Source organism: Kluyveromyces lactis (assembly GCF_000002515.2).
Source record: "Kluyveromyces lactis strain NRRL Y-1140 chromosome F complete sequence".
NCBI classification, from domain to species: domain Eukaryota; kingdom Fungi; phylum Ascomycota; class Saccharomycetes; order Saccharomycetales; family Saccharomycetaceae; genus Kluyveromyces; species Kluyveromyces lactis.
Window position 1 is genome coordinate 1459151 of NC_006042.1, and position 24780 is coordinate 1483930.

Below are 24780 nucleotides of genomic sequence, written 5' to 3' on the forward strand. Positions count from 1 at the left end.
CTTATACGCTCGAGAAGATATGATGTTATACAAGTTTTAATCCTGAGATCTGTTTTTGAGATGAGAAGTAACTGAATCATTTTCAATTTTTCACAGTGTTCCCCAGAGAACGGTTTTGTCAGATCATAAAGGAATGCCACAGAGAAAGAAAATGGAATAAATAAAATAAAAGGGCCAGACGAGGTTCGAATGGAGGATTGAAATGTGAAGGTTTTACGTTAAGAAAAGTGAGCGAAGAATATCTGACAGGAAACATCAAACAAAACTAGCAGTGATTTACAGTAAATAACAGATGTAATACGCCATCTCTAGGACGTTTAACCTCAATCGGACACTTATTCACGTCTAGAAATTTGCTTTAAGTATATTTGATTATTTTAATTTTTATATTATATCAAATTGATCAGGTATACACGTTTCCGGTTTGGGTTCAGATTATAAGGAAATGGAGATGTCTGAGCTTCTTGCAAGCGAAGTTGTATCTTCCGGCCCGGATTACGCGAAAAAATCTGTAGATGGATTGAATATGACTGCAGCTAATGGAACAAATGATACATTGATGACTTTGGACGAGTATTTGAATAAATCGTTGCCCTTACACCTTGAGCAGTTGATTTTGGATGCCAATCAAAAGGAACTATTTGATTCAGCTGCGAAATCGTTACTATCATCAACTTTGTTGGCTAAACAGCAGCAGTCGCTGCAAATTGCGCCCATTCAGCCCCAATCATCGTTCTCTTCCCAGTCATTTGCTGAGGGTCTCATAGTGGGTCAATTAAGTGTGATAGTAGCTTTGATTTTTGTTATCAAATTCTTCGTGTTTAGTGAAGGCGGTACTAAGACAGCTACCGCCAAAAGTGTTGGTTCAGCATCATCTTTCATGGATTCTACTAAGAACAGCATACTTTCAACAATTATAAAAAGAGGAGGGAAGGATGGATTGGAAGTTGATGATAAGGACAATGAAAAATCAAGACAGATCAATTCAATCTTGGAAAAGACATACTATAATGTTGAAACACACTCCCCAGAATCATTGGACTGGTTTAACGTCCTTATTGCTCAAACAATCCATCAATTTAGGGAAGAAGCCCTACAAAAGAATAATATACTAAACTCATTGAATGATTTTATTGAAAGAAGATCAAACGAGCTTCCTCAATATCTTGATCAGATTAAAATTACAGAGGTAGATATTGGAGATGATTTCCCCATATTTTCAAATTGTATAATCCAATATTCACCTAATTCTAATAAGAAGCGTCTTGAAGCCAAAATTGATATCGACTTAAGTGATAGATTGGCTCTGGGGATCGAGACGAAATTATTGCTAAACTATCCGAAGCCATTTTCAGCAGCACTACCCATAAAATTGACTGTTTCCATCGTTCGATTTCAAGCGTGCTTAACAGTATCTTTAACGACTGACGAACAATTCGTACCGACATCTGAGGAAACAAATGATGATGAAATGGGAAACGATAAAGGATATTATTTGATGTTCTCTTTCAATCCTGAATACAGGATGGAATTAGAGGTAAAATCATTGATTGGTGCCCGTTCGAAACTGGAAAATATACCTAAAATTGCCAGTCTTATCGAATATCAGATAAGTAAATGGTTTGTGGAAAGGTGCGTAGAGCCTAGATTTCAGTTTGTGAAGCTTCCAAGCATGTGGCCACGGAGCAAGAATACCAGAAAGGAAAAGACCGACACTGATGATTCTGTTTCAGTGAAATCTAACGACTAATCGTATGGATTACCTACTACAATGACTTTACCAATCTTGTCAACAAAAGCATTTTGATGTGTAAACTCGATATTGTATCTCAATTGCCATAAGTTAGCATCAGAAATTGCAAACCCGTTATCATCCAATGGAATCCACATCTTATGGGTTTTAGGTTCTAAATCACGCAATTTGAAATCTTCCTGCTGATGCTGGACTTCATCCGATGCCAAACTTGCAGGAAGATACTTGATGGTCGATTTAGAGAGGTTTGACACCTGGAAGTGCGCACTGATAGTGAATATCATGAAAATGAACATAAATAATGACAATTTAAAACAATTTGCTAGGGCAAATAGCCCTATCAAACATGCCTCAAGGAAATATATTCCAGAATACAATTGCATCAATGCTTGTGGATAGAACTTGCCCAATGTCTCTGATTTATTTTTATGATCAAATTGATACTTCAACGAATATTTGAAAGAGAACATGACAAAAATGAAAGAAAAACTAGCCAATGGTAGTACAAATGGTGCGATAACGGAGTAAATAATTGTAATACTTGCCAATACTGAAAAAATGGGATATAAAGATCCCCACTGGTAACAAGGGACATTTAATTTGTACTTCAATTTTTCCCTTGGTGTTCTGTTTGACCACCTATAATAGAATAAATAAAAGAAAAGGTTCTTCGACTGCAAAAGATTACCACCAAAGTATGCTATACCTCTGATCAATACAAATGAACAGAAGAAGTTCGAACATTTAGGTAAATTTGTTCCCAACAAATGTGGAATATTTATTGGATTATTCACCACTGTTTCAACAACAACTGAAATATCAGAGGAAATAGTTACGACGAGAAATATATGAACAAACAAGAATGCAAAGAACCATTTCTGAACATCCATTTCAATTTGTGCACCAGTTTTCAAACATTTAACCACACTAAACCACCTAAAGAAAAGAGGCACTCCTTCAGTCAAGAAGATTAAAGTAACTGCTGGCACAATGCTGGCAATAGGCTTTGACATAAATTCAGGCAAATCCTGGAAGTTTGTTAGAATGGGTACGATTTTGGTGATAATAGGAATTTGGGAGACAAATCCAACAATGGCGACTGGCACAACCCAACCAATGATGATCGCAACGTTTAAGAAATTCGATATTGCAACCCTTAATAGAGCCCAAGGTCTATTTATGGTTTGAATATTGCACCAAATAATATCTGTTGGATTAATACCTAGAGCTTTATCATCACTCATTTCTGAGTCCTTATTAGATAACAACATTTGGTCAAAGATATGTGCAAATGATACTTTTCTGAAAACTATAAAAGCTTGTCTGGAACTTTTCCTGTTAACGTCACATTCCATCTCTTGTTGCATCAAAGACTGTTCGTACTTCTTCATGTACTGATCTAATTTAATTTGCTTCTTTTCTATTATTTGTTGAGCGCTCCATTCCAAATGACCTGGTTCAAACCATTTTGCTTCCTTATCACGTTGAAATCGAAACCCCAATAACATATTACCGTTGATAAGTTCTTTTAAGAGAAATAAAGTTCTTTTCCAATTATAAACGAGCCTGTGGTATTTTATTTTACAATGCACCCTTTTATGATACATGTAGGGAAATTGATATAAAGGGAAACGTGCCAAAGAGTTGCGCTTCTCATAATCAATGGGTAAATCATAGGAAGCTGCTTTAGAAGCTGGTAAAAAAGTTTTCGTTAACATGATATCCAATTGTCTATTCTCAATCTGGTTTGTCAACCTATCTAATTGTTGACCGAGAGCTTTTGTTACTTCCCAATTATCAGGTAATTGCACAATTTTCTCGACACACCCTGGTATTAAAGATTCACAGAAATACTCTATTTTATTTTTATTAAAGTCTTTGCTGATATTACCGATATAAAGAACGTTTTGATGATAACTGGATGCTTCAATTGATCCTGTTAGAACTTTATTTCTTTCGGAGACATAGTACTTCAATTCCCGAAGCAATACGTGATGAAAAAAACACACCAACAAAACCGCTAAAATCAGATGAAAAACCAAACGATTACTGTGAGCGGGTGATATATTTGACATTGAAATCTTATCCAATCCTGTCAGGCCATATGGTAAGTGATTCAACATTTCATCATTCGTTAATTTATCGTTAAGCTCCATTTGTGATATATAACTCTGGATATCAGCAGTTTTATACCCTGAAATGTAATGAATGGGAATTAATATTGGGATGATGACTATCGACAATATAAGAAAGAACATAGATAGTGTTTTCAATAAACGTAAGAAAAAATAAGCATCCAATCCTGATTCTCGACATTCTTCAATAGATGTTGTCCAAGTCGGTTTGATCCATGACCACGGTTTGTTACCCAATGGTTTCGCTAGTGATCTTTTATTCTGTTCTGTATTCCCACTTGCAACTGTGTCATTTTTTTTATTTGGATACAAACTTGTGTTTGGCTGGTATATGTGAGTTAACCTATTTCGCAATATGCTGAAGAGTATGACTTGGATTATGCAAAAAACAAGAGACACTAAAACACCTGAAATGAATGAAGAAAAGGTTATCCCAAATTGCCGTTGTGCACTACCAGAGCGCGTATTGGATAATAAAGTTTTGAGTAACCCCGATGTATAATTTCTGTATCGGGATTGCAAAGGAGACGTTTCTTCTTTGTAATTAAGAACCAATATTGCCGTGTTGTCATCAACTTCAACATATTTATAGATTATTTTCCTTAAATAATCCAGAGCAGTAACATCGTTATCATGATTCATCTCAAAGCCTAGTTGGTCCCTGGCCAATGTGTCGGAGACGAACCCAACCAAGCGCGGTTAATATTGATGAATAGTAGAAGTCTTTCATGAGCTTTGTGAAATGATAGCTTTTCACCCCACTATGTTACATGTCACAAAAAAATGACAGCAAGCTAAATTGTTTGACAATCACCAAACAAGACTTTTATACTAAGAAAGTAATTACCTCCAACTTTGCTATCCAGTGCGAGTGAATTGTTATCACTTTTTGATTTTGGGGTCATCAGAATGACGACAGCATTAATTTTTGTGATCATGATCTAATTTAATAAACTATTTTATTTTATAAAATATATAACTTTACGTGGATAGTGAAAGTGCTTGAAATAAAAGCTTTTCCTATATTAACCATAATTTAATGATTTTCTGGATGTTTCGTTATGAAGATGTGATCAATCTGAGATAGTCCAGGTTGATAACCAGTTTAGGTATTCGTAATCGGTGCTTGGACCGGACATACCGAAAGAAATTGGGGCAAAGTAGTAGAAGCCATAAATTACGATAGCCATGTATGAGCCATAAATGGTGTATCTCATTACCTTTCCGCACTTAGATTTGTTCCATTTCTTCATCGAGATTTCGAACAAGTATGCCAACACTAATAAAGCGAAGTATAATGCTGGCAAGTAATGGTGGACGTAAGTAACTCTACTCATGATAATAAATGGAACAAAGTGCAAGCCCCAAGCCAACAATGGATAGATACCACCCATCAAGAATAAATTAATATCTTCTGGATTTGTTAGGTCAGAGTATTGACGTTGCCATCTAATCAAGTACACGGCAACCAAAACCATAAATGCTAGAACGGCGATAGTAGATGGCCAGGTAGAAGCTGGTGAACCAATTAAGAAATATTTGATGTTCTGTTCACCCCATCCACAAAGTCTGATACCGACATTTAGAGTTGGCCATTGCCAAGCGGAAGATGCTAATTTGTCCAACTTTTCAGCATTTGGAACCAATGCGTTGTTGGTAGCCATCATAGCCAAGTTCAGATGAATAAAATCTTTGATGAAACTAGTCTTTGGGTATTTGAAGTTTTCAGGTCTTGGAGGTAATTTTTCGTTGACGTTCGTTTCAATATTCCACCAAGTTCTCTTGTCTCTCTTGAAAGGATTCTTAACACAAGCGACTTCATTTTGTCTAAAACCCCATTGTGGCAAAGTGTTTCCTGTTTGAGATAGGTAGCAACCCATTTCCGCATTTTTCAATCTGAAAGAAGAAGTCAATGGATGTAATTTTGTTTCGTCTTCAGGACCCTTTTGGTCAACGATTTCGATGATCCAGTCATCCTTTGGATCACCAACCTTAGCATCACCGTAACCGGAAACTTCCCAAGCATTGGCTTGAACAGGGGCTCTATGAGGATGGGTGTGTAAATTTCTTCCTGTGTTGAGATGAACTAAACGGTATCTAGCACCATCGGTGACAAACTCAGTTTCTGTTTCGTTTTTGTCATATGGTGCGCTGAATCTTTGTCTGTCAAACGTCCAGACGTTATTACTATCTTTGTGGCCATATGTGGTAACTTGTTGTTGCTGAGAACCTTCTGGATAGGTCTGGATATGAGAGTGCAATAGACCACCTCCTAGGGCCTGGTTCTTGATAGTAATTTCAGATGAACCTAAAGCGACGTCACGTGGCCCTTCACCAACATCGGAACCAATCAAGTTTGCTTGGAACAAGGATGGCATATTAGCATCACCAGTACCAGAATGGGACAAAAGATCGAAATGGATCTTGAAACATGCTAAAAATACGGCAAATGGAACCAAGATTAAAAACACAAATCTGGAAGCCCAGTGAGCAGCGTATACCTTTTTTGACATCTTAGTATCTGCCAACATGTTCCATAGATCAACCACTGTGTAGATACCCACCATAGTAATGATCAACAGACCGACCATCTTAACAGAGATGGTACAACCAAGAGAGAACCCAGTGTAGAATAACCATTTCCACCACTTTTTAGTGAACGGTTTAGATCTAACGTTGTGGAACTTCACGAAACAAAACATGGACAATACAGTGAAGAACAAAAGCATCGAATCTAATAGAATAAATCTGCCTAGCGTGGTGTAAGAGTTTTCAAATAAAACTAAGGTAGTAAACAACCAAACGGTTGGTAACGAGAAGCCAATTGACTTAGCAGTGAAATAAGCAACTGGAACACATAATGCAGAAAACAGAGCATTGAATAATCTCATCTTGACAAAATCAATGTACTCTGGGTATTGCTCACCAGACGGGAAATCCCATGAACCGTTGTAACCGGCCAAGTAACCGGAAAAACCGACCAACATCTTACCCAGTGGTGGATGCACATCATGATAGAATTCGTGTCTTAAATAGTAAGATCCAAACTTACCGAAATGTGCCTCATCCCAAACAACATGGTCATTAGCGCCGATCTTGTACATTCTGATGAAAAAGGCAAGACCTGTAAAGATAATTGGCATCAAAATTGACTCCAGTTTCAACAATGGACTTTCGTTGACATGCTTCTGCTTTGAAAGATCTTCAGCTTCAGGCAAAACTTCAACTTCCTCAACAACATCTTTGCCTCTGTGTCTCAAGCTGCTCTGCAACTCGTCTCCAGATAATGATGCTGACATTTCCTGTAGGTCAATTCGTCTTATCGGGCCTTTCAAACTAAACAAGATCAAAATAATGAACGAATTTTTGCAACATTCACGAACTGATATTTACTTCAGTTCATGTTAATCAAAAAAAACACTTCGTTAACTTTATATAATATCGACGTGTTCAGTTTTTCGGTTTTTTTCAAGAAAAAAAAGGTGAAAAACATCATATACAAGGCAAGGAGCTAGTCATGTGACCTGCATGGCAACAGGGTCTTGCAATGTGACACGAAGTAGTTAGAACTAAGGATAATAGGAGTGCCGATAGTTCTAATATATAGTAGATAGACTTTCACTAAATTTCTCTCTTTAACAGTGAATATTATAGTATATTACATCTGTGAAATGATATATGCAAATAAGTAACTGATAACACTGCCAGACGCTAGACCGATTGACAAAAACACATTGGTAATGCCTCCTGCGGCTTTTCTTTCGTCTTCTGTATCTAATGATCTGCCGACGTTCATGAAACTACAGCTCGCCAAGAGTCCGTTGGTCAATCCAAACATGAATTGCCAGAAACTGTAGGATAGATCGAGAAACACACCAAGATGTGAATTCTTTCTAATGTTTCTTACGTTGAATAGGAAAAACACCGCAACCATTAGGATACGTAGCTGAGAGTAGATGAATATCTTACGTGGAGTTAGCATTTTGGAATTGAAAGTATGTTCTGCGATGATTCTTCCAACTAAATCGCCAATGTTCCAAAGCATGAATATGAATGGAATGAATTCAGAATTCCTTAACGGGAATCTTACCACGTACGTGTTTGATGCAAATACTGGGAAAATTAACGTAACGCAGAAGATGGTAAATATAGAGAGCACAAGGTACCTTAATTTCAGGAAAAGCACTTTGAATGGGACGTAAACCTTAGGCTCATCAGCTGTCCGCTGAGCCATATCTCCTCCAATGATAGGTATATCACTTTTTTTATATGCCACGATGGATGCAAACGACATGACACTAGTGGATAAGAAATATAGATTGATACCTGTCGCTGTTTGTTCCTGTTTTTGATTGAAGATCGAGACCATGAAGAGCACTAGCGACGGTAGTACCCCTGCGACGGCTTGTCCCACCATCACTGCATGATTGTATTCTGGTCCGAAAACGTTAGCCATAGCCATGACACCGGTTTGAGAGAGTGCAGTTGCAACGGAACTGACAAGCACTAGAAACATAATCATGATGAATGACAGTAAGTGGGATAACCAACGATGGAATAGTACCACACCACATAATGAAGTAAATACAATAATTTCGAAGAACAATCCACTAACAATTCTTTCAGTGTAATGATGTTGAATTTTGGATAAAATTATGTTAGACAGTACCGATGATATCGTACTAACTGTCATCATGGTACTGATGTAAATCCTTGCATACACCGACGTGTCTTGAAATACATCATGCTGGAAATATAATGACGCACTTAAGAATGAGTTCCACGGCCAAAGTAATGCAATACCGATAAGGAAAAATGCAAGATAATTAGTATCAGTAAGCTTGATGTATGTAGATTCTTTGGAAAGGTCCTTGGTTTGTATTTGGGAAATAGGATCATTTAATGCAGTTCCCGTTATTGGAGTTTCGTCATTTTCTTCTAGTTCCATAATTCGATGAAATATTTGGTGTATTAATTTTCCCCTTGAGTCTATTTATTCAAAATACAGACCAGCCAATGTATATATTGACCAAGTACTAATTAAAATCCCTTCATCAGTAATTTTGTAGCTTGCATCATTATGTTTTCCCATAAAACAACAATTTTCTGAAGGAATTCCTGTTTAGTTTCCAAAAATATGATAAGGAATTTACAAAAAAATCACTTAATCCGTCCAGAGACAGGAAAAGAAAAAGTGAGAAAGCCTGTCAGTTATACTTGGAATAGACTTTAAAACATTAATATACAGAAGAAAATAAAGACTAACGTTATAAATGATGAAGTATTAGTTGAAATGATGGGATAAACCGGTTTTAACATCCTAAAAAAAAAAGGCACTTCTTAGAATATCATTTCTTTGGTGGATTTTACCGGCACATATGGTTTTGTTGTATCAATTGAGAAAGGACACAAGATGTCTGATGTATCTTCTATTGATAACGTTAAATGAAATTTACAATTACAAGAGCAGGATGAAAGTGAATGTGGCAATAACTGGTATAGATATCTTGATAAAGCCAGCAATAAAGGGAACAAAAAGAAGTGAAACATGATTGTAAATAAAATTAGTACAATTACACTTTCCTGCTGGATGTTTGGGTGGCGTTACCCCTTGAAATTTCAAATCTTGTGACAAGAGGGATGTGGTCACTTGGGAACTTATCGTTAGGGAACCCAATAAACTTGGATGCATACTCCTCGTCGATCTTCCCTAGTAATCCGCGAACACGTAGTGATTGAGAGGAATACCAGATATAATCGATGACGTCGGTGAAGGAGGGTGTCATATTTGTGAATGGTAGTTCACCAATGGCGCCGTAACTTGATCTGAGCGACAAATTATGCGAGAAATTCTTCTGTGACATATAACCGAAATCTCTTTGATCAATATCTTTATGGTTTGCCGTGACGTGACCACTGTTGAATAATTCTACAACAGCAGAGTCTAATTGGGAGTTAAAATCACCACAGATGACCATAGGAATCTTCTTTATGTCATTGTTATTGTTTACATGGTGGTGCTGTTTGATTAAAGTCTCTAAATAGTCCAGCATCACGCCAACTTGGAAAGTTTTAACATCATTAAATTGTGGATCCCAATGTAAATGAGTAGTGACCACCCACACATTTTCGTTTGTATTCAAATGCTTTAGTTCTGCGATTAGCGCAACATTGTCCTTATTCATAGCACGATTCAAATAATCTTCTGTACGATGGAATTTTTTATGGCTTCTCCAAGCAGAACTAAAATCAATTGAATCTTGGAAGACCAATTGGAATTGATCCTTCTTGTAGAAAATAGCACAACCATCGACCTTTTTGGAATCCTTGGCGTGCATTGTCTTGGCTCTGGTCTTAGCGTGGAACAAGCAACTATAGTTATATTTTTCCATAAGAGGAACCCAATATTCCTCATATGTTAAAGTTTCAACTTCTTGCAAACATATAACATCTGTGTCAAAATCTAGTAACTGTTCTTTCAACTTTTCTCTTCTGTAATCCCAGCTTAACGCCCAAGATGGAGTGAAACGGTACATCTTTGGAGTAGCATAATGATGACACAACGTATTGTAAGATAACAATGTGAAGCTATTCTTCAATAAAGTATTGTTCATGTGATTTGTATTCTCTTGTAATGACTCGTATTCGTTAGTTGGCTCGCCATCAGCTGATATTTCAATAAATTTTCTATCCTTGGCATATGGGATTTCAGGCGCATTATCTCTGAGGTAAAAGATTAATCCAGTGACAGACTTTTCAGCTATAATTTTCACGAGTTGTTTATCAAGAGGATTGCCCTCCAAACCCAAAAACTGCAAGTTAAACAAATTACCAAATTCCCAGGGGATTGTTGTGATCATATTGTCAAAGAAATATAAATATTTCAACTGATAGCACATACCTAACTCTTTTGGTAGTTCTGTCAACCTATTATGAGACAAGTCTAACACTCTTAGATTTCTGAGTTTTTTGATGGAAGAGGGTAATGAAGTAAGGCTATTACCATTTAAATATAAACGTGTCAAAAATTCGTAATGGAACAGTTTTTCGTTAAGATTGAAAAGGGCCAAGTTGGAAAGGTCTAACGCGTGCCATAATTGATCATCATGTTTAGAGTTCGTTGGAGCTACCATGCGATGTTCAATTTCATCGTCTTCGTCGATATTATATTGAGACAGCTTCTTGTGTTGCAGAAGTAGAGAAGGTGTATTTGGATGAAGCTCTGCTTTTGGAGTATTCGGAGTTGAGAACCCTGTAGAGTTTAGATCAGAATTGACATTAACAGCAGATGCAGTAGCTTCATTACCGGATGAGGCCATCTCCATAAGATGTTGTTTAGTGTGCTCGACTAAAGACATGGATGCGTCATTACCTAAAGGTTGCTGACCTTGTTGCTGACCAGATTGACTTGGTTGTTGTTGCTGGCCCTGCTGCTGTTGTGACTGAACGCCATCTTGGCCATTAGTAGACAGTCCCAACTGATTTTGATTATTTAAGAACTTCTTCATGGCGTTTTGTCTAGCATACACATTCGATTGACCCAAAGACTGTCTGGAAACTGCAGCCAATTGAAGCTGTAACTTCCAAATTGGTGAATTCAACAACGAGGGGTCCGCTAAATGTGGATGGCATAACGGATTATTAGCATTGGACAATTGCTGAGCCACTAACGCAGCCTGGGCTGCATTAGGTGTTCCAACATTAGGAGGACCCACAGCTTGCTGTGGTCCCCCTGCACCGCCAGTTATCACATTCTGAACCTGGTTCATCATCATAGGAAGGACATTGTTTAGTTGGGCCGGCTGATGTTGGTTTCCTTGATTTCCCATCAAACCTGGCGGATGCTGGTGAAGCTGCTGAGTAACAGCTTGCGGCGTACCCACCATCTGAGGCACCGCTTGCCCAGCAGGTTTCTGGAATCCTGACAAGGGAGGCGGATAATTCATTTGCACCAATTCAATTATAATGTGTTGATAATAGTTTCAATTTTTTTCACTGCTGTTATTCGTTGATTCCTGTTTAAACTTCTATTCGTTGTTATTTCCAGCTTTTCTAAATATCAATATCAGTTTAGAATCTTACAACTCTCAAAATATGCCCAATGACCAGTTCTTATTTCTTAATATGTTTTCGGTTTAGTATCTCGATTATATTAAATTCTCCTCTTATATCAAATAAAAAAAGCACAGTCAGTACAGTAATAACTAGTCGTCTGATGAGGCTGTAAAGCTTCCTTAGTTGCCGAAGTCTATGTCTTTTAATGTTTAATGTTTTAATTTCAATATAAGATTTATTTAGTTCTTTCAAAGAAAAAACAAAGTCTTAAAAACCGTTTGATAAAAGGAAAACAAGAAAAAACACTCAGTAGAACCTGTGCAGAAGTGGAAACAAAGAGAGGTAACAATATTAGTGAGTGGTAAATAAAGAACCGGGGCACAGGTAGATGCACAATTGGTGTAGCTCTGATCTTTAAATGCCAATGTTCTTTTCTATGTTGTTGAGAATATTCCAGTTTCTGTAACTATCGGGGGTTAGAGCTTGCTTGTTACTGAAGAAGTGACAGCTGTTGCCACTCTGGTCTCGATACGCTCTACTCTGAGCTTTCGTCATTTTGATCGTTTTATTATATTACCCGGACCACATATCTGATTATGGCGAGGATTATCAACAGTTGTACTATTACCCGGACTTAATTTATTCGTGTAACGATACGCGGGTTACTATTGTTCACGGATATAGCAAGATAGCATAACAATAAAACAGTACAAGAGATTCCTGATTTGCGATAGTTATAATAGGTGCTCTAATATTACGAGCAATACCCAGTTAATTGCAGTAAATAAACCATTTACAGTTACTAAGGCCCTATTTCTTGTGAAGGACTTATGTATAAAAAGAAAAATTGAACGTTTTAAAATAAAAAAAACGAAAAGTATCTGAAAGTTCATCGCACACAACATACTTACAATATGATAACTCGTTATTAACAGTTGTATCGTTTATTATTTTTCTTCTAAAAAGATCAGTAAGAACTTGGATAAGTGATTATCTGGGTTCTTGCAAGGGACTTTTAAAGAAACTGGGCTACTAATCATCGTATTGATTTATCTTTCTCTGTTGTTTTCGAATAGGAAAGTGTGATTTTTACTTTGATTTCTAGTTGTTTGGGTGATACGAGTCTCTAGACATCAATAATCAAGAAGTCTATACATATTTTCCATGTGAGCCGCCTGGTATTTTCATTAATTGCCATGGTTGTATATTTTATATTTTCAACATGAATATGGGAAAGGTACTTCTTAACATTTTGTTACATAGATGCATATATACATTAGAGAGCGTTCTTCTCTTTGCTAAGAGAAAATAATCGGTGCTCACGTAACCAACACTAACCATGTGGTCGCACATCCTCCGAAGATGCTAACAACTTTTTCGTATTTTCCTATCATATTAAGGGGGCTGATAACGTTACTCTTGTCATTGATCGGATTTGTCTCTGTCTTGAATAAAGACCCACAATTACCGTGCTCTCCCCAGCCCCAACAATATACTTTCATGTCAGCAGTAGTTACTACCCCATGCTCACTACCAGTAACAAAATCCAGAGTTTCTGAAGGCAGAGGTTCTTCCAAAAACTGGCCATGAGAACCTCGTCCAATGGATATAAGCTTTCGTTCACCAGTAAGAATGTGTAACGAGGACCACATAGAGTCAATCTTGGCAATTGATCCGAAATCATGCGACAACTGTGATATCAATTCGGGAAGTTCTTTTGCTAATGACCCTTTTATAATTAATTTATTTTCAGTTCTGGAAAGTACACAGGTAAAGTCCTTTCCTAAAGCCATCTCGATATCAGACGTATCCCCCTCATAAATCACCTTTGGTTCCTCAATGATTTTCAAGGCTGAGTCGTCACACACTTGTAGCTTCCTATTATTGCCCCATCCGTATATCTTCTCCGGAACAACCACTACGCAATGCTGGAAAGTTGCATAACATCGGGAGCCTTTTGGATCTTCACATCGGAACAGATCAATCCATTCTGTACTGTGTTTCAACCTAGGTACCCCTAATTCGCCTTTATCACCCCTTCCACGGGTTTTAACCCAGCCATCCTCATCAATAACTATAGTAACTTCCCAACCACATGCAATATCGAGAAATTTCCCTGGAATAGGGATCCATTCGAGACTTATTTTAATGTCACTGGAAGCGCATTGACCAGAAGAGTTATCGCCACACCAATACAACGACCCATCTTCTAATAATAGTAGCGAATGGTTGCCCCCACATGACACTTTTTTAATACCAACACCATCACTTTGAAAGCTCAATTGAGGCAGCATCAAGTCCTCATCGTGTCCTACACCCAATTGGCCATTCCCATTGGAACCAAAACATAGTAATTCGTAACTTGCCATATGTCAAGAGAAACACAATATTACGAATGAGCACGCCGATTTGAGTCGGTATGGCTGTGTCAGGTAGTTGCAAGTGTCATGACATACCAAAACACCACATTCGTTTACAGCTGATGCACATTTGATATGCAACGAGTAGTAGAAAAGGCTAAATGCAGTTGGCTGACAGATTTCCGGTTTCTATCTGGTAAATAATTCCTGTCAGTCATGTGACAAAAAACATAAGCAGCCCGGAGCACATCACACCTGATCACGCCCGGGGCTCTCTGTTTTCTCCAAAAAACTGTTAACACGTTCGGAAAAATGTCGTCCGGATAAACCCTTCATAATTTTTGGGAATCTTTACCTTGAATATAGACCCACTTCCCCTACCATCATATCTTATTCTCGACCTTCGCATCTATGGGGCCGACCGAAGCAACTTTTTTCGTAGTAAAGTGGGAGACATGCGGAAAAATTTGTAACGTGGCTCCTTGTAATGCCCAAGATTCAAGGAATCGTTGGGCACAACGGGCCCGGAACAATGTTCTGGCCAAAACTCATTGCGGTGTACAGATGCTTAAATTATTGCATATGCGGTCCACAAAGGATATCAACCCTATTCTTACGTAGACGAATTCGTTGAACAACACAACCAAAAAGAAAATACAATAAAAAAAAATCTGGGCCACCGGAGCTTTTCACGTAGTCTTCCGGAAAAATATCTCAGTTTCCTACACCCTTTCAGTGCAAAAGGATGTCTCCCCACATCTGAAAAAGTTCATTTGGAATAATATTTTCTCCCTAAGGAATGTCTCCAAAAAAAAAAAAAAAAAAGGAAGCAAGGTATTTACCGACCAGTGCGAATTGACCAATAGTTTTACCGAAGCTGGAAAAATGTTGCGTACAGAAAAGGCAGAACATGGCATAATCCGCAGTTGGATGATGAGCTGAGGGTATCACTCAAAAGCTATAGTCAGAGCTCGGAAGAATATCCAGCAGGTTGTTTCCAGAGCAATCCCTGGCTTCAATTCATGTAGTATCCCCGGTAGAGTGCGTATGCCAAACTCACGTCTCAAGTGTTATGTAAGTAAATTCGTTCGTTAACTATTCATGTTCGGCAACAAACCCAAAGTAAAAATACAACTGGAGATGTCCCCCTAGGCCTATTGCCATACAATTGAAGTTCGTACGCTCTTTGTCCCGACATATCTGCCGTTTTTATTGACCGTATTTCACTGTGTATTGTTTATTCTCCGCCGTTTCCAGCCTCGGGTTTTTTCCCATTCACACTATACAGAGTGGATTTCACTTCTGACATATATATAAGTATGCATAATATTATACTTGGCTCCCTCTTTTAACCAAGCCATACGTATGATTCCCAAAAATTTACTTAAGAATACAACATACCAAATTCCTACCATATATTGTTCTGTATCAAACTGTCATCGTATTACCTGTGTTAGGTATCACTTCAAACAGCAACCTTTTTTCAAATCACCATTTGTGCGTCGGTCTTTCTTCCGATTATCCACGTAGAATACAGACACAAATTTTTTCCGGGCTCAGAATTTTTCAATTTTCTAGATATATCCATTTTTCCTTTAAAAAGAACACTTTCAAAGAGACGGAGATTATCAGACGTTTAAAAAGAGAAAAAGTAAGAACAAGCTCGAAACCGATCTCCTTTATCGTATATTTTTTCTGATAAAAGCACCAAAATCCCATAAAGTGGCTTACCAGGTTGGTCGAAACTCTGGCTGGTTAACAGAGCCACATATTTAACGAAAACAATTTACAAGAGGAACAAAAAAGTGAATCAAAAACCGGCCGTAAAAATTCATTTGCACTAAATCGAAACGGCATCGAGATATACACAAATATTCTCCTACAAAGATGTTTGTCTCACCTCCGCCCACATCGGCCACAAATCTATTACCTGGGGTACTCGCAAAAAGGAAAACCAATGACCTAGCTACGATACCAGAAGGTAAGAGTAGCAGTTCGCATAGTCTACCACAGGATCAACCCATGCTTAGTAACAATGGAAAGAAGGATTTTGTCAATGCCCCTCCAGAGTTTGCCAATAGAGCTCGTGATGAGATTAAGAGACGGCTATTACAGAAACGTTCAGGATCAACTGGTGGCGCCAGGTCATTACATTCATACCGCAGTAATGCATCATCTTCAAGACAAGATTATGGATCGGATGCGGCGTCCATTATTACTGGGCTGACGATGTCATCAGGGACAGGTTCCTCGATTTTCTCGTCACCCTCTTTCAATACAATTTCTACGCAACTTACTGATGCGTCATCTGTGATAGATCAACAGGACTCGAAACCTTTGACACTTACACTAGAGCAAGCTTTACCAACAATATTCTACGACATGTACAGCCCAGATATTTTGATGAATCCTCAAAATTTGATGAGCAACGGAAGGCCGAACTTTACTAAGAGAGAACTTTTAGATTGGGATATTAATGATATAAGGTCGTTACTCATAATAGAGTCCTTGAGGCCCGAATGGAACGGGAAACTTCCTACCATAGCATTCAATCAACTGCAGGGTAACAATGGTACGGAACCATCTATTCCTGAGTTCAGGTTCCAGTTATTACCACTGAATTCCCCAGATGAATTCATCATATCGACGTTGGTAAGTTCTGATCTTTATATCGAAGCTAATCTTGACTACGAGTTTAAGCTAACCAGTGCCAAATATACAGTCAATTCAGCTAGGAAAAGACACGAAGAGCTAATAGGCCATCACGAACCAGTCATGCAACTATCGAAGCCTGAATGGAGAAACATTATAGAGAACTACTTACTTAACATTGTAGTTGAGGCACAATGTAGATTTGATTTCAAGAAGGCTTGTTCTGAGTACAAAAAATGGAAGTTAGATCAACTGAAACAACAAGCTCTCCAACAAAACATGATTCTTCAGCAGCAAAATACTGTAAAGAAACCTAATATGCCACCTCCATCAATAATACCGAAGAAGTCTAAGAATTCGCTGCTCAGAAGGGCACTACTAAGAAACTCTCAAATCAAGATCGAGGAACAATTGGAACTTGAACAGCAACAGGCTTTGCAACAGCAACAACAACAAGCTCCTGTGCCATTAGTCGAAGTACCTACGAAAGTGTCTTTAACAAAAGACGAAAAGTCAATGGTCTGGTCCCATTGCCAACTGCAAGTGTACCAAAGACTAGGTTTAGATTGGACACCTGACAATGTCAGTGCAAACAGAATCCAGTCATGATCAATTGGAAATTACAATTACGGAAAACTTTCTCATTCTAATGAACATATATATATATATATTTTTTTTTTTTTTTTTTTAATGCTATCCCTTCAACTGCGTACCAAGCTAAATTTATGACCATATCTTGCACAGTACTGCCTTAAGTGCAGTTATTACATCACATATTAACAGTATATAAATATTTATTCGTTTAGTTCGATTGTAACTAGTATTATTCACCAGGTAGGGTAACTATATTTCCTCCATCTTTCGTTGGTTTAAAATTTACAAAGCTGCAGAAATTGAAAACTACAGAAGTATTAAAGACATAGAATAGCAGAGGTAAGCTATTGAAGTTGTCTTTGCTAATTTGTGACACTGCATACCCATCGGTGAAACCAAAAAATCACTTCAAGATGGCACAGCTAAGCAAAGAAGCCAGTGATTTGATGGCTCGTTTGAACATCAAAGAACCTGCAAAAAAGGCATCTGAGGACAATGACACAACATCTGAAACTAAGGTTGAGAAGGAAGATGCTAAAGAGACTAAAGCTGAAGAACCAGCAAACAAGGTTATTAACTCTGAATACGAAGTGAAGGTTAATCTTGCCGATTTGCAGGCAGATGCAAACTCACCATTGTATAGTGTAAAGTCTTTTGAAGAGCTTGGTCTATCTGAGGAGCTTTTGAAAGGGTTGTATGCAATGAAGTTCCAAAAGCCATCTAAGATTCAAGAGAAAGCTTTACCATTATTGATTAGAGATCCTCCACATAACATGATTGCACAATCACAATCTGGTACGGGTAAGACGGCAGCATTTTCATTGACAATGTTGACTCGTGTAGATCCAAATGTCAATTCAACACAGGCCATCTGTCTATCACCAGCGAGAGAATTGGCTAGACAAACTTTAGAAGTTATCCAAGAAATGGGTAAATTTACTAAGACTTCTTCACAATTAGTGGTTCCGGATTCATTCGAAAGAAATAAGCCGATAACTGCAAACATAGTTGTCGGTACACCTGGTACAGTTCTCGATTTGATTCGTAGAAAAATGTTAAACTTGGGATCAATCAAAGTCTTCGTGTTGGATGAAGCAGATAATATGTTAGACAAACAAGGTCTAGGTGATCAATGTATCCGTGTGAAGAAATTTTTACCCAAGACATGTCAATTAGTGTTGTTCTCTGCCACTTTTGATGACGGGGTACGTCAATATGCCAAGAAGATCATCCCAACTGCAGTTTCTTTAGAATTACAAAAGAATGAGGTCAACGTTAGTGCCATCAAACAATTGTTCATGGACTGTGACAACGAAGAACACAAATACACAATATTATCTGAACTTTATGGTCTATTAACCATTGGTTCTTCCATTATTTTCGTGAAAACAAAGCAAACTGCCAACTTGCTATATGCAAAACTTAAAAAGGAGGGCCACCAGGTATCAATCTTGCATGGTGACTTACAAAGTCAAGATAGAGATAGATTGATCGATGACTTCAGAGAGGGTAGATCCAAGGTCTTGATCACAACAAACGTTTTAGCTCGTGGTATCGACATACCATCCGTTTCCATGGTCGTCAATTACGATCTCCCTACACTACCTAATGGACAAGCAGACCCTTCAACCTATGTTCATAGAATCGGTCGTACCGGTAGATTTGGCCGTACCGGTGTGGCTATTTCATTCATTCACGACAAGAAATCGTTCGAAGTACTATCGGCTATACAAAAGTACTTTGGTGATATCGAAATTACTAAAGTCCCAACCGATGATCTGGATGAAATGGAAACCATCGTTAAAAAAGCTTTAAAGGCCTAGAGAAAAGTACTGTATCTACTTTTATATACATTTTCCCTATTGATACCTTTTACAGTCATAATAATAGTAATCGATTAGTTGAAATAAAAATCAACTTGACCAAAACATGGAACGGTTTCGACGTGAAGTTACAGATACACATATTTACCACTATCATTCTTTAGTGATTACTGGCACTATTGGATGAGGGTCTTCAGCATTGGCATATCTCAAGACCCTATTGCAAAACAGCGGAAATTCTGAAAGGGAAAAATGAAAAATAAAAAAACAAACTATAAAAATAATGAAATGGCAAAGAGTTTAACCATCTAATAAACCTTGCCCGTATAAACAAAACGGGGCCACCAGCACCAAACAACAACTTCAAGATGGATTCTGCTAAGATTATCAACATTATTATCGGTATGTCAGAATGATGTGAATAGAATTTCTTTTCATACTTCCTGGAATTGAGTGCGCAATTGCATAGCTTCGTGTTTTAGGTACATATCTGTGATTGCTTACTTAGTCATTTTATTCTTTCCGAAACCATGTTTTTACTAACAAACGCAACAACTATTTTGATAAATGAATGGCGGTGCCATCTTTAGCCTGCAAGGTTCGAGTTGGTACACATTACATCCGATCAAAATGTTTTATGAACAGCACTATTTTTACCACCAGTCGCCGTCTTTATGGCCCGTGGTTGGGGTTCCGAATGTATCCTTGATATCATTTTGACCATTCTTTTCTTCTTCCCAGGTATGTTGTATGCTTTGTGGGTTGTCCTACAAAACTAAATAAATTAAGTGCGTGCGATATTCATCGTTAACTGTTTCATCTTAATCTATTTACAACTCTAATTTGAACTAATTGTGTTTCACAGTTCGATACATTTTATTATATTCCCTCTCCCATTCTTATCTTTTTTTTTTCCCTTACAACTTTGATCTTTAACAAAGCGTCCTGGTGCATCCTTTACTGATTATTCAATATTTTAGGAAGAGTGTCGACTTATCCCATTTAACAGCTTTATTGACATTTATTTCACTCAATGATGCTGTAAATTAGTTTAAAACCAAAAACCTATTATAATTAAAACTAAAAAAAGAAGAAATAGTCTTGATGAAAAAGCACAAACAGAGACCCCATTTATCTAGTTTTCTAGACTATTTATGGCTTGAGTTTTATTCCCTATTGGAAATGACTCCTGTCTATCGTTTGTAACAGTTTATATTTCAATATTATTAAACATTAATTCTTTGCTCTAATACAAAAATCAGTAGTAATGATGTTTAAGTTACACATTATACTTATTGAGTATGTATATATATACAGGTCATTAAAGATTCATCATATCAAGCACACTTCCAGCCTTAGTTTGTATTTTTTTCCAATTCAATATGATTTATTGTTTAGCCACCACAAATCGCATCCGTGGACAAGGATAAGAAATCAAGTCTAATGAGCGGGATTCAAAAGCTATCAAAATTATAGTTGTGGGGACAACAATTCAATGACTGATGATTGAATGAAAGCAACACCAGCAGCAAACAAAGCAGTATGGACTAACACTGGGAAAGCTGGAGTTTGCTTGAATTGATCGAATTTTGATTCAGAAGCTGGAGCAGAAGGAGCTGGGGCACCTGGAATACCAAACATTTTTTAGTATTGTAGAACTGGTAAGAATCGGTAGTGTCTGGCAAAAACAACAGTAATCAAACAAACGGTACTAGATTGTTATATAAAGGTTTTGGACAATGATCATTGTATGCAGCTAAACATTATTTCAATCTCAAATTTTCTGTTTGACGATTATCAACTTTTCATGAGGAAATATAGCTGGATTGGTTCCGGGTAAATGTTACCCGGAACGGAATCTTTATCCTGAACGGTTATGCAGTTCAGTGTAACACTGTGTGCCGCAGGCAAATAAGGTTGCCTCTACCATAAGGGAACATAAATTAATGTAATGTTTATTCCGAACTTACATAAATATAGATGTTCTATTCAGTAGCTTTATAAACTAGATTTTTGAATAATGTGTATACTATTGATTTTTCATTTATTGTTGAGTTGTTAGTATTTGCCATTATTTGACATTTCTATGTAGTGTAATAAGACCAGCTTTTTTGTATGCGATTTCTGTAAATATTTAAAGAATGGGATAGCGTCCTGAAAGAAATAGAAAGGAAGGTTTTATAACTCACCTCGATGGAACAGTTTATGTTTCCCAGAAGGAATTCCTTTTACTCTCCCATTAAAGCAGTTTTTCCCCAGGCCATTCCTGGCAACTCTGTATGTGTATAACGAGAAATCATAGCAAGATAGCATGACCACCGGGATGAGAAATAGCCATGCTATTGTTCTGCAGAATGTCTGAAAGATCTTCCAGAATATGTATATCAACGTCTTGAACAAATCTATCATTGTCAGTAGATGCTCATCCATGATGATACAGCGTTTGGAGTATTGGATCCCCTTCAAGATGTGGTGCGACCCCTGTGACTTATAATTCTTGGCCTTTTGCTTTTTATCAATGTTTAGATCAGATGATGAAAGTGGTAAAATTTCTTTATTGGTGAAGGGAGTCTTTTGCCCTTTAAAATCTTGAATTTTTCAATATTCCTGCAAAACGTGTATAACCAAGGTGACTTCTCTTGCCATGTGTAAAAACGAGAAAAAACTACAACAAAAACAGTAGGTAAGGATTTACTGATAAACTCATCGAGGGCGAATGGAATCTTAAGCAGGCTCTTTTCTGGTGTATTTAATTGTTCTTCATAACTAATTTATCAAGGAATAAAAATACAATTAGTTTTATATCTGAAAGAATATAATTTATATATTGGAACATGCACATATGGGGAAGAGGGCAGCTTGTACGGCTTCTGCTTGATTCAAGTTTAGTATTTATAACCAATCATGGAATCTCGAGAGAACAATGAAACCGCTCGGACAGGAGAAACTTGAACTACTTACAGATGGGTAATAATTATAGTCTTTGCAGTAAAAGAAAGAAAAAGCATTGTAAACGTAAAGTTTCCATGTGTGCAGCAGTATCAGAATAGTGTTGAAAAATGTGGTGCTAACAAATAAAAGGGGACAAAATAACTGTCTGATGATCTATCGAGTGTGGTGAATTGATTAAAAGAAAAACGGTTTTAGTATTTTTTTTTTTTGGTTTTTGTGTAATGATTGTGTGTGTGTGTGTATTGAAATGGATAAGAGTGTTCTATCTGTATGTTTCTTTTACATATCATTGGATACCAATAACGGACAATTCAAGGGTCCATACCCTTCTAATGTGTATTTTGACAGGTACTTTCAGTTTTTGGATTTTGCTATTATCTGGGAAGATGGTTAAAGTGTCATTTTCAAAGATTGCAGGGAAGTCAACTTCCAAATCAACGAGCTCTTGACCCCACCAACACTTTCTTGCAGGTTTCTTCCAAAACAATAATAGTTTTGTGTTGATGTCTGGTTTCGGGACCAATTCGTACAAGGTTGGAGATTCATTTGCTCGTTGTCTTGATGCAGATCTGTTTCGTGATCTGGAACGAGAGCGAACATTTTCACTGAATACAGACAATCTCGATTTACGTTTAACATCAGTCCGTGAGGGAGTTGGTGTTAACTTCATGTTAGAACTTGTGTCATTTGTCATTGTGGACGCAATACTTTTTTGATCATCGTCGTACTTTGCCTTAGCGACTGCGACTGCATCTCTGAATTCTTGAGTTGTCTCATTGGCAAGTCTACAAAGAGACAACGAACTTATGACAGTCTTATCCATCTCTTGACTTCTGTTACCCCACACAGATTCAGTTTTAAACCCTGATGAACATAGCATATCCATCAAATGTTGTTCAGCTGACCCCAACTTCACAGTACCTGTACTGGACTTGGTCCCATCAACTTGATTCGATTTTGTTGGTTTCTTGGCCCTATTCGAGGACTTCAACCCCAAGAATACAGATGTTTGCTTCAACAAATGGCTGCCAGCAGCCAGTTTGATTTGCACCATCAAGTTATGCAAGAGTTCCTCTTTCTCCATATCAGATGATCCTTCTGGATATTCTACGGAGACTTGTGGCACACAATAGTAATCCAAATCTTCTCTTAATACGATAATACCAGGTTTTTCATGCAAGATCTCTGATTCCTGTGAACTGCTTGAATTATTCGAAGAACCAAAATTGAAAAAGTTATTCCCACCGCTTGAACTACCATTGGTGCCTTTACGATTAAAGATTTCATTGACTGGGAAATTTAAATAATCTGTGTGTGCTTGATTGTACACGTCCATAATGTATTCAAAACATTCCGTAGAAAAGTTAGGTATGTAAACTTCATCATCTGGGGTCAAATTAGTAATGATTTGACCATCCCTATCCATGAATACACCACTGGGGAAAAGGCAAAGCAACAACGATTCTGGCAAAGACATCAATTGAGTGCGTGTGATGTAATAATGCTTCTCCTGAATATTCAAATGGATAAGTGTATCCTCCTCATTATACTGTTCGTAATCAATATATGACCCATCTTGTCCAAGCAGTGCACCAGAAGCACCCCCACCATCTGGAGTAACTTGCGTTATAATCGACTGCGTTTGAGGCTGGTTCTGACTCATTGTCCTTCTCTATCAAAAATTAAAAAAAAATAGTGTCCTTAATAATCGTTCCAGTAAACAATATAGCTTGCAAACAGAATAACAATTCACAAAGATGAATCAACTTGTAACTTACAGTCAATCTAAGATCAGTAAATGAATCAGCTAACAATAGAATAGCCCTTTTTTCCTTTTCTTTTCCGTGCAAGCTACACAAATATTATACCAAAAAACAAAGTGAAAAGACACTTGTAGCTTCCTTGCTTCACTCCTTCCTTTCCCCTTAGTAATACTAGGAACAGGATAGTGCGTCAAATATCTCAAAGCAGAATTACTGATTTTCAGCTATTTCGTTTGCCAAGAGTATCCAAAAGAATTGAAATTAAAAGCGAACAATAATCTTGTAAAGCACTCATCATTCCAACACTAGAATGTACGAACATCTAATTATTTCATAGTATTCTCGATTTTAATTTTTTTTTTATTTTTTCTCTCTTTCAAGTTGCTGCTGTTTCGATGAGATGGCCAAGAAACTGGTGAACAAAGTCACGGTAGGGTAATATACAAGGCAAGATTGTTGCTGATGCCGTACGGCGTTCGTTTTCTGTAGGCGACGAGTGTTCAGATTATGGTGAAATCCCACGAATTAACGTTGAATGCCTAGTTTACTGGTATAAATCTGTTTTGAGACCACTTTATCAACCCTAACACGGTTTAAACTCTAGTATTTCCCACTGTTGTCTTTTCGAAATGTCGCTTCTTGAATTTTAGTAACAGGGAAAAACTGAAAATTTTATTGGTCTTTCCTATATAA

At 37.4% G+C, this 24780-nt stretch overlaps 10 protein-coding genes across 10 annotated transcripts; 3 read left to right on the plus strand and 7 right to left on the minus strand.

The window, feature by feature from the left end:
* Nucleotides 1–445: 445 nt before the first annotated feature.
* Nucleotides 446–1750, plus strand: MMM1 (ERMES complex subunit MMM1; the record flags this gene model as incomplete). Its single annotated transcript, XM_455790.1, has 1 exon — nt 446–1750. The coding sequence occupies one exon, from the start codon at nt 446–448 to the stop codon at nt 1748–1750; it is 1305 nt and encodes a 434-aa protein (XP_455790.1).
* SPO75 (Spo75p) lies at nt 1747–4530 on the minus strand (the record flags this gene model as incomplete). The annotated part of the gene is made up of 1 exon (XM_455791.1): nt 1747–4530. The coding sequence occupies one exon, from the start codon at nt 4528–4530 to the stop codon at nt 1747–1749; it is 2784 nt and encodes a 927-aa protein (XP_455791.1).
* A 431-nt stretch (nt 4531–4961) lies between these two features.
* On the minus strand, nt 4962–7187 carry PMT2 (dolichyl-phosphate-mannose-protein mannosyltransferase PMT2; the record flags this gene model as incomplete). The annotated part of the gene is made up of 1 exon (XM_455792.1): nt 4962–7187. One exon carries the CDS (start codon nt 7185–7187, stop codon nt 4962–4964), a length of 2226 nt encoding a protein of 741 aa, XP_455792.1.
* A 359-nt stretch (nt 7188–7546) lies between these two features.
* FUN26 (nucleoside transmembrane transporter FUN26) lies at nt 7547–8836 on the minus strand (the record flags this gene model as incomplete). The annotated part of the gene is made up of 1 exon (XM_455794.1): nt 7547–8836. The coding sequence occupies one exon, from the start codon at nt 8834–8836 to the stop codon at nt 7547–7549; it is 1290 nt and encodes a 429-aa protein (XP_455794.1).
* Nucleotides 8837–9461: 625 nt separating this feature from the next.
* Nucleotides 9462–11834, minus strand: CCR4 (CCR4-NOT core exoribonuclease subunit CCR4; the record flags this gene model as incomplete). The annotated part of the gene is made up of 1 exon (XM_455795.1): nt 9462–11834. The coding sequence occupies one exon, from the start codon at nt 11832–11834 to the stop codon at nt 9462–9464; it is 2373 nt and encodes a 790-aa protein (XP_455795.1).
* Nucleotides 11835–13262: 1428 nt separating this feature from the next.
* On the minus strand, nt 13263–14312 carry ATS1 (Ats1p; the record flags this gene model as incomplete). The annotated part of the gene is made up of 1 exon (XM_455796.1): nt 13263–14312. One exon carries the CDS (start codon nt 14310–14312, stop codon nt 13263–13265), a length of 1050 nt encoding a protein of 349 aa, XP_455796.1.
* Nucleotides 14313–16190: 1878 nt separating this feature from the next.
* Nucleotides 16191–17564, plus strand: STD1 (Std1p; the record flags this gene model as incomplete). The annotated part of the gene is made up of 1 exon (XM_455797.1): nt 16191–17564. The coding sequence occupies one exon, from the start codon at nt 16191–16193 to the stop codon at nt 17562–17564; it is 1374 nt and encodes a 457-aa protein (XP_455797.1).
* A 398-nt stretch (nt 17565–17962) lies between these two features.
* DBP5 (ATP-dependent RNA helicase DBP5) lies at nt 17963–19372 on the plus strand (the record flags this gene model as incomplete). Its single annotated transcript, XM_455798.1, has 1 exon — nt 17963–19372. One exon carries the CDS (start codon nt 17963–17965, stop codon nt 19370–19372), a length of 1410 nt encoding a protein of 469 aa, XP_455798.1.
* A 1470-nt stretch (nt 19373–20842) lies between these two features.
* TOM6 (Tom6p) lies at nt 20843–21013 on the minus strand (the record flags this gene model as incomplete). The annotated part of the gene is made up of 1 exon (XM_002999387.1): nt 20843–21013. One exon carries the CDS (start codon nt 21011–21013, stop codon nt 20843–20845), a length of 171 nt encoding a protein of 56 aa, XP_002999433.1.
* Nucleotides 21014–22610: 1597 nt separating this feature from the next.
* On the minus strand, nt 22611–23987 carry WHI2 (Whi2p; the record flags this gene model as incomplete). Its single annotated transcript, XM_455799.1, has 1 exon — nt 22611–23987. The coding sequence occupies one exon, from the start codon at nt 23985–23987 to the stop codon at nt 22611–22613; it is 1377 nt and encodes a 458-aa protein (XP_455799.1).
* Nucleotides 23988–24780: the final 793 nt, after the last annotated feature.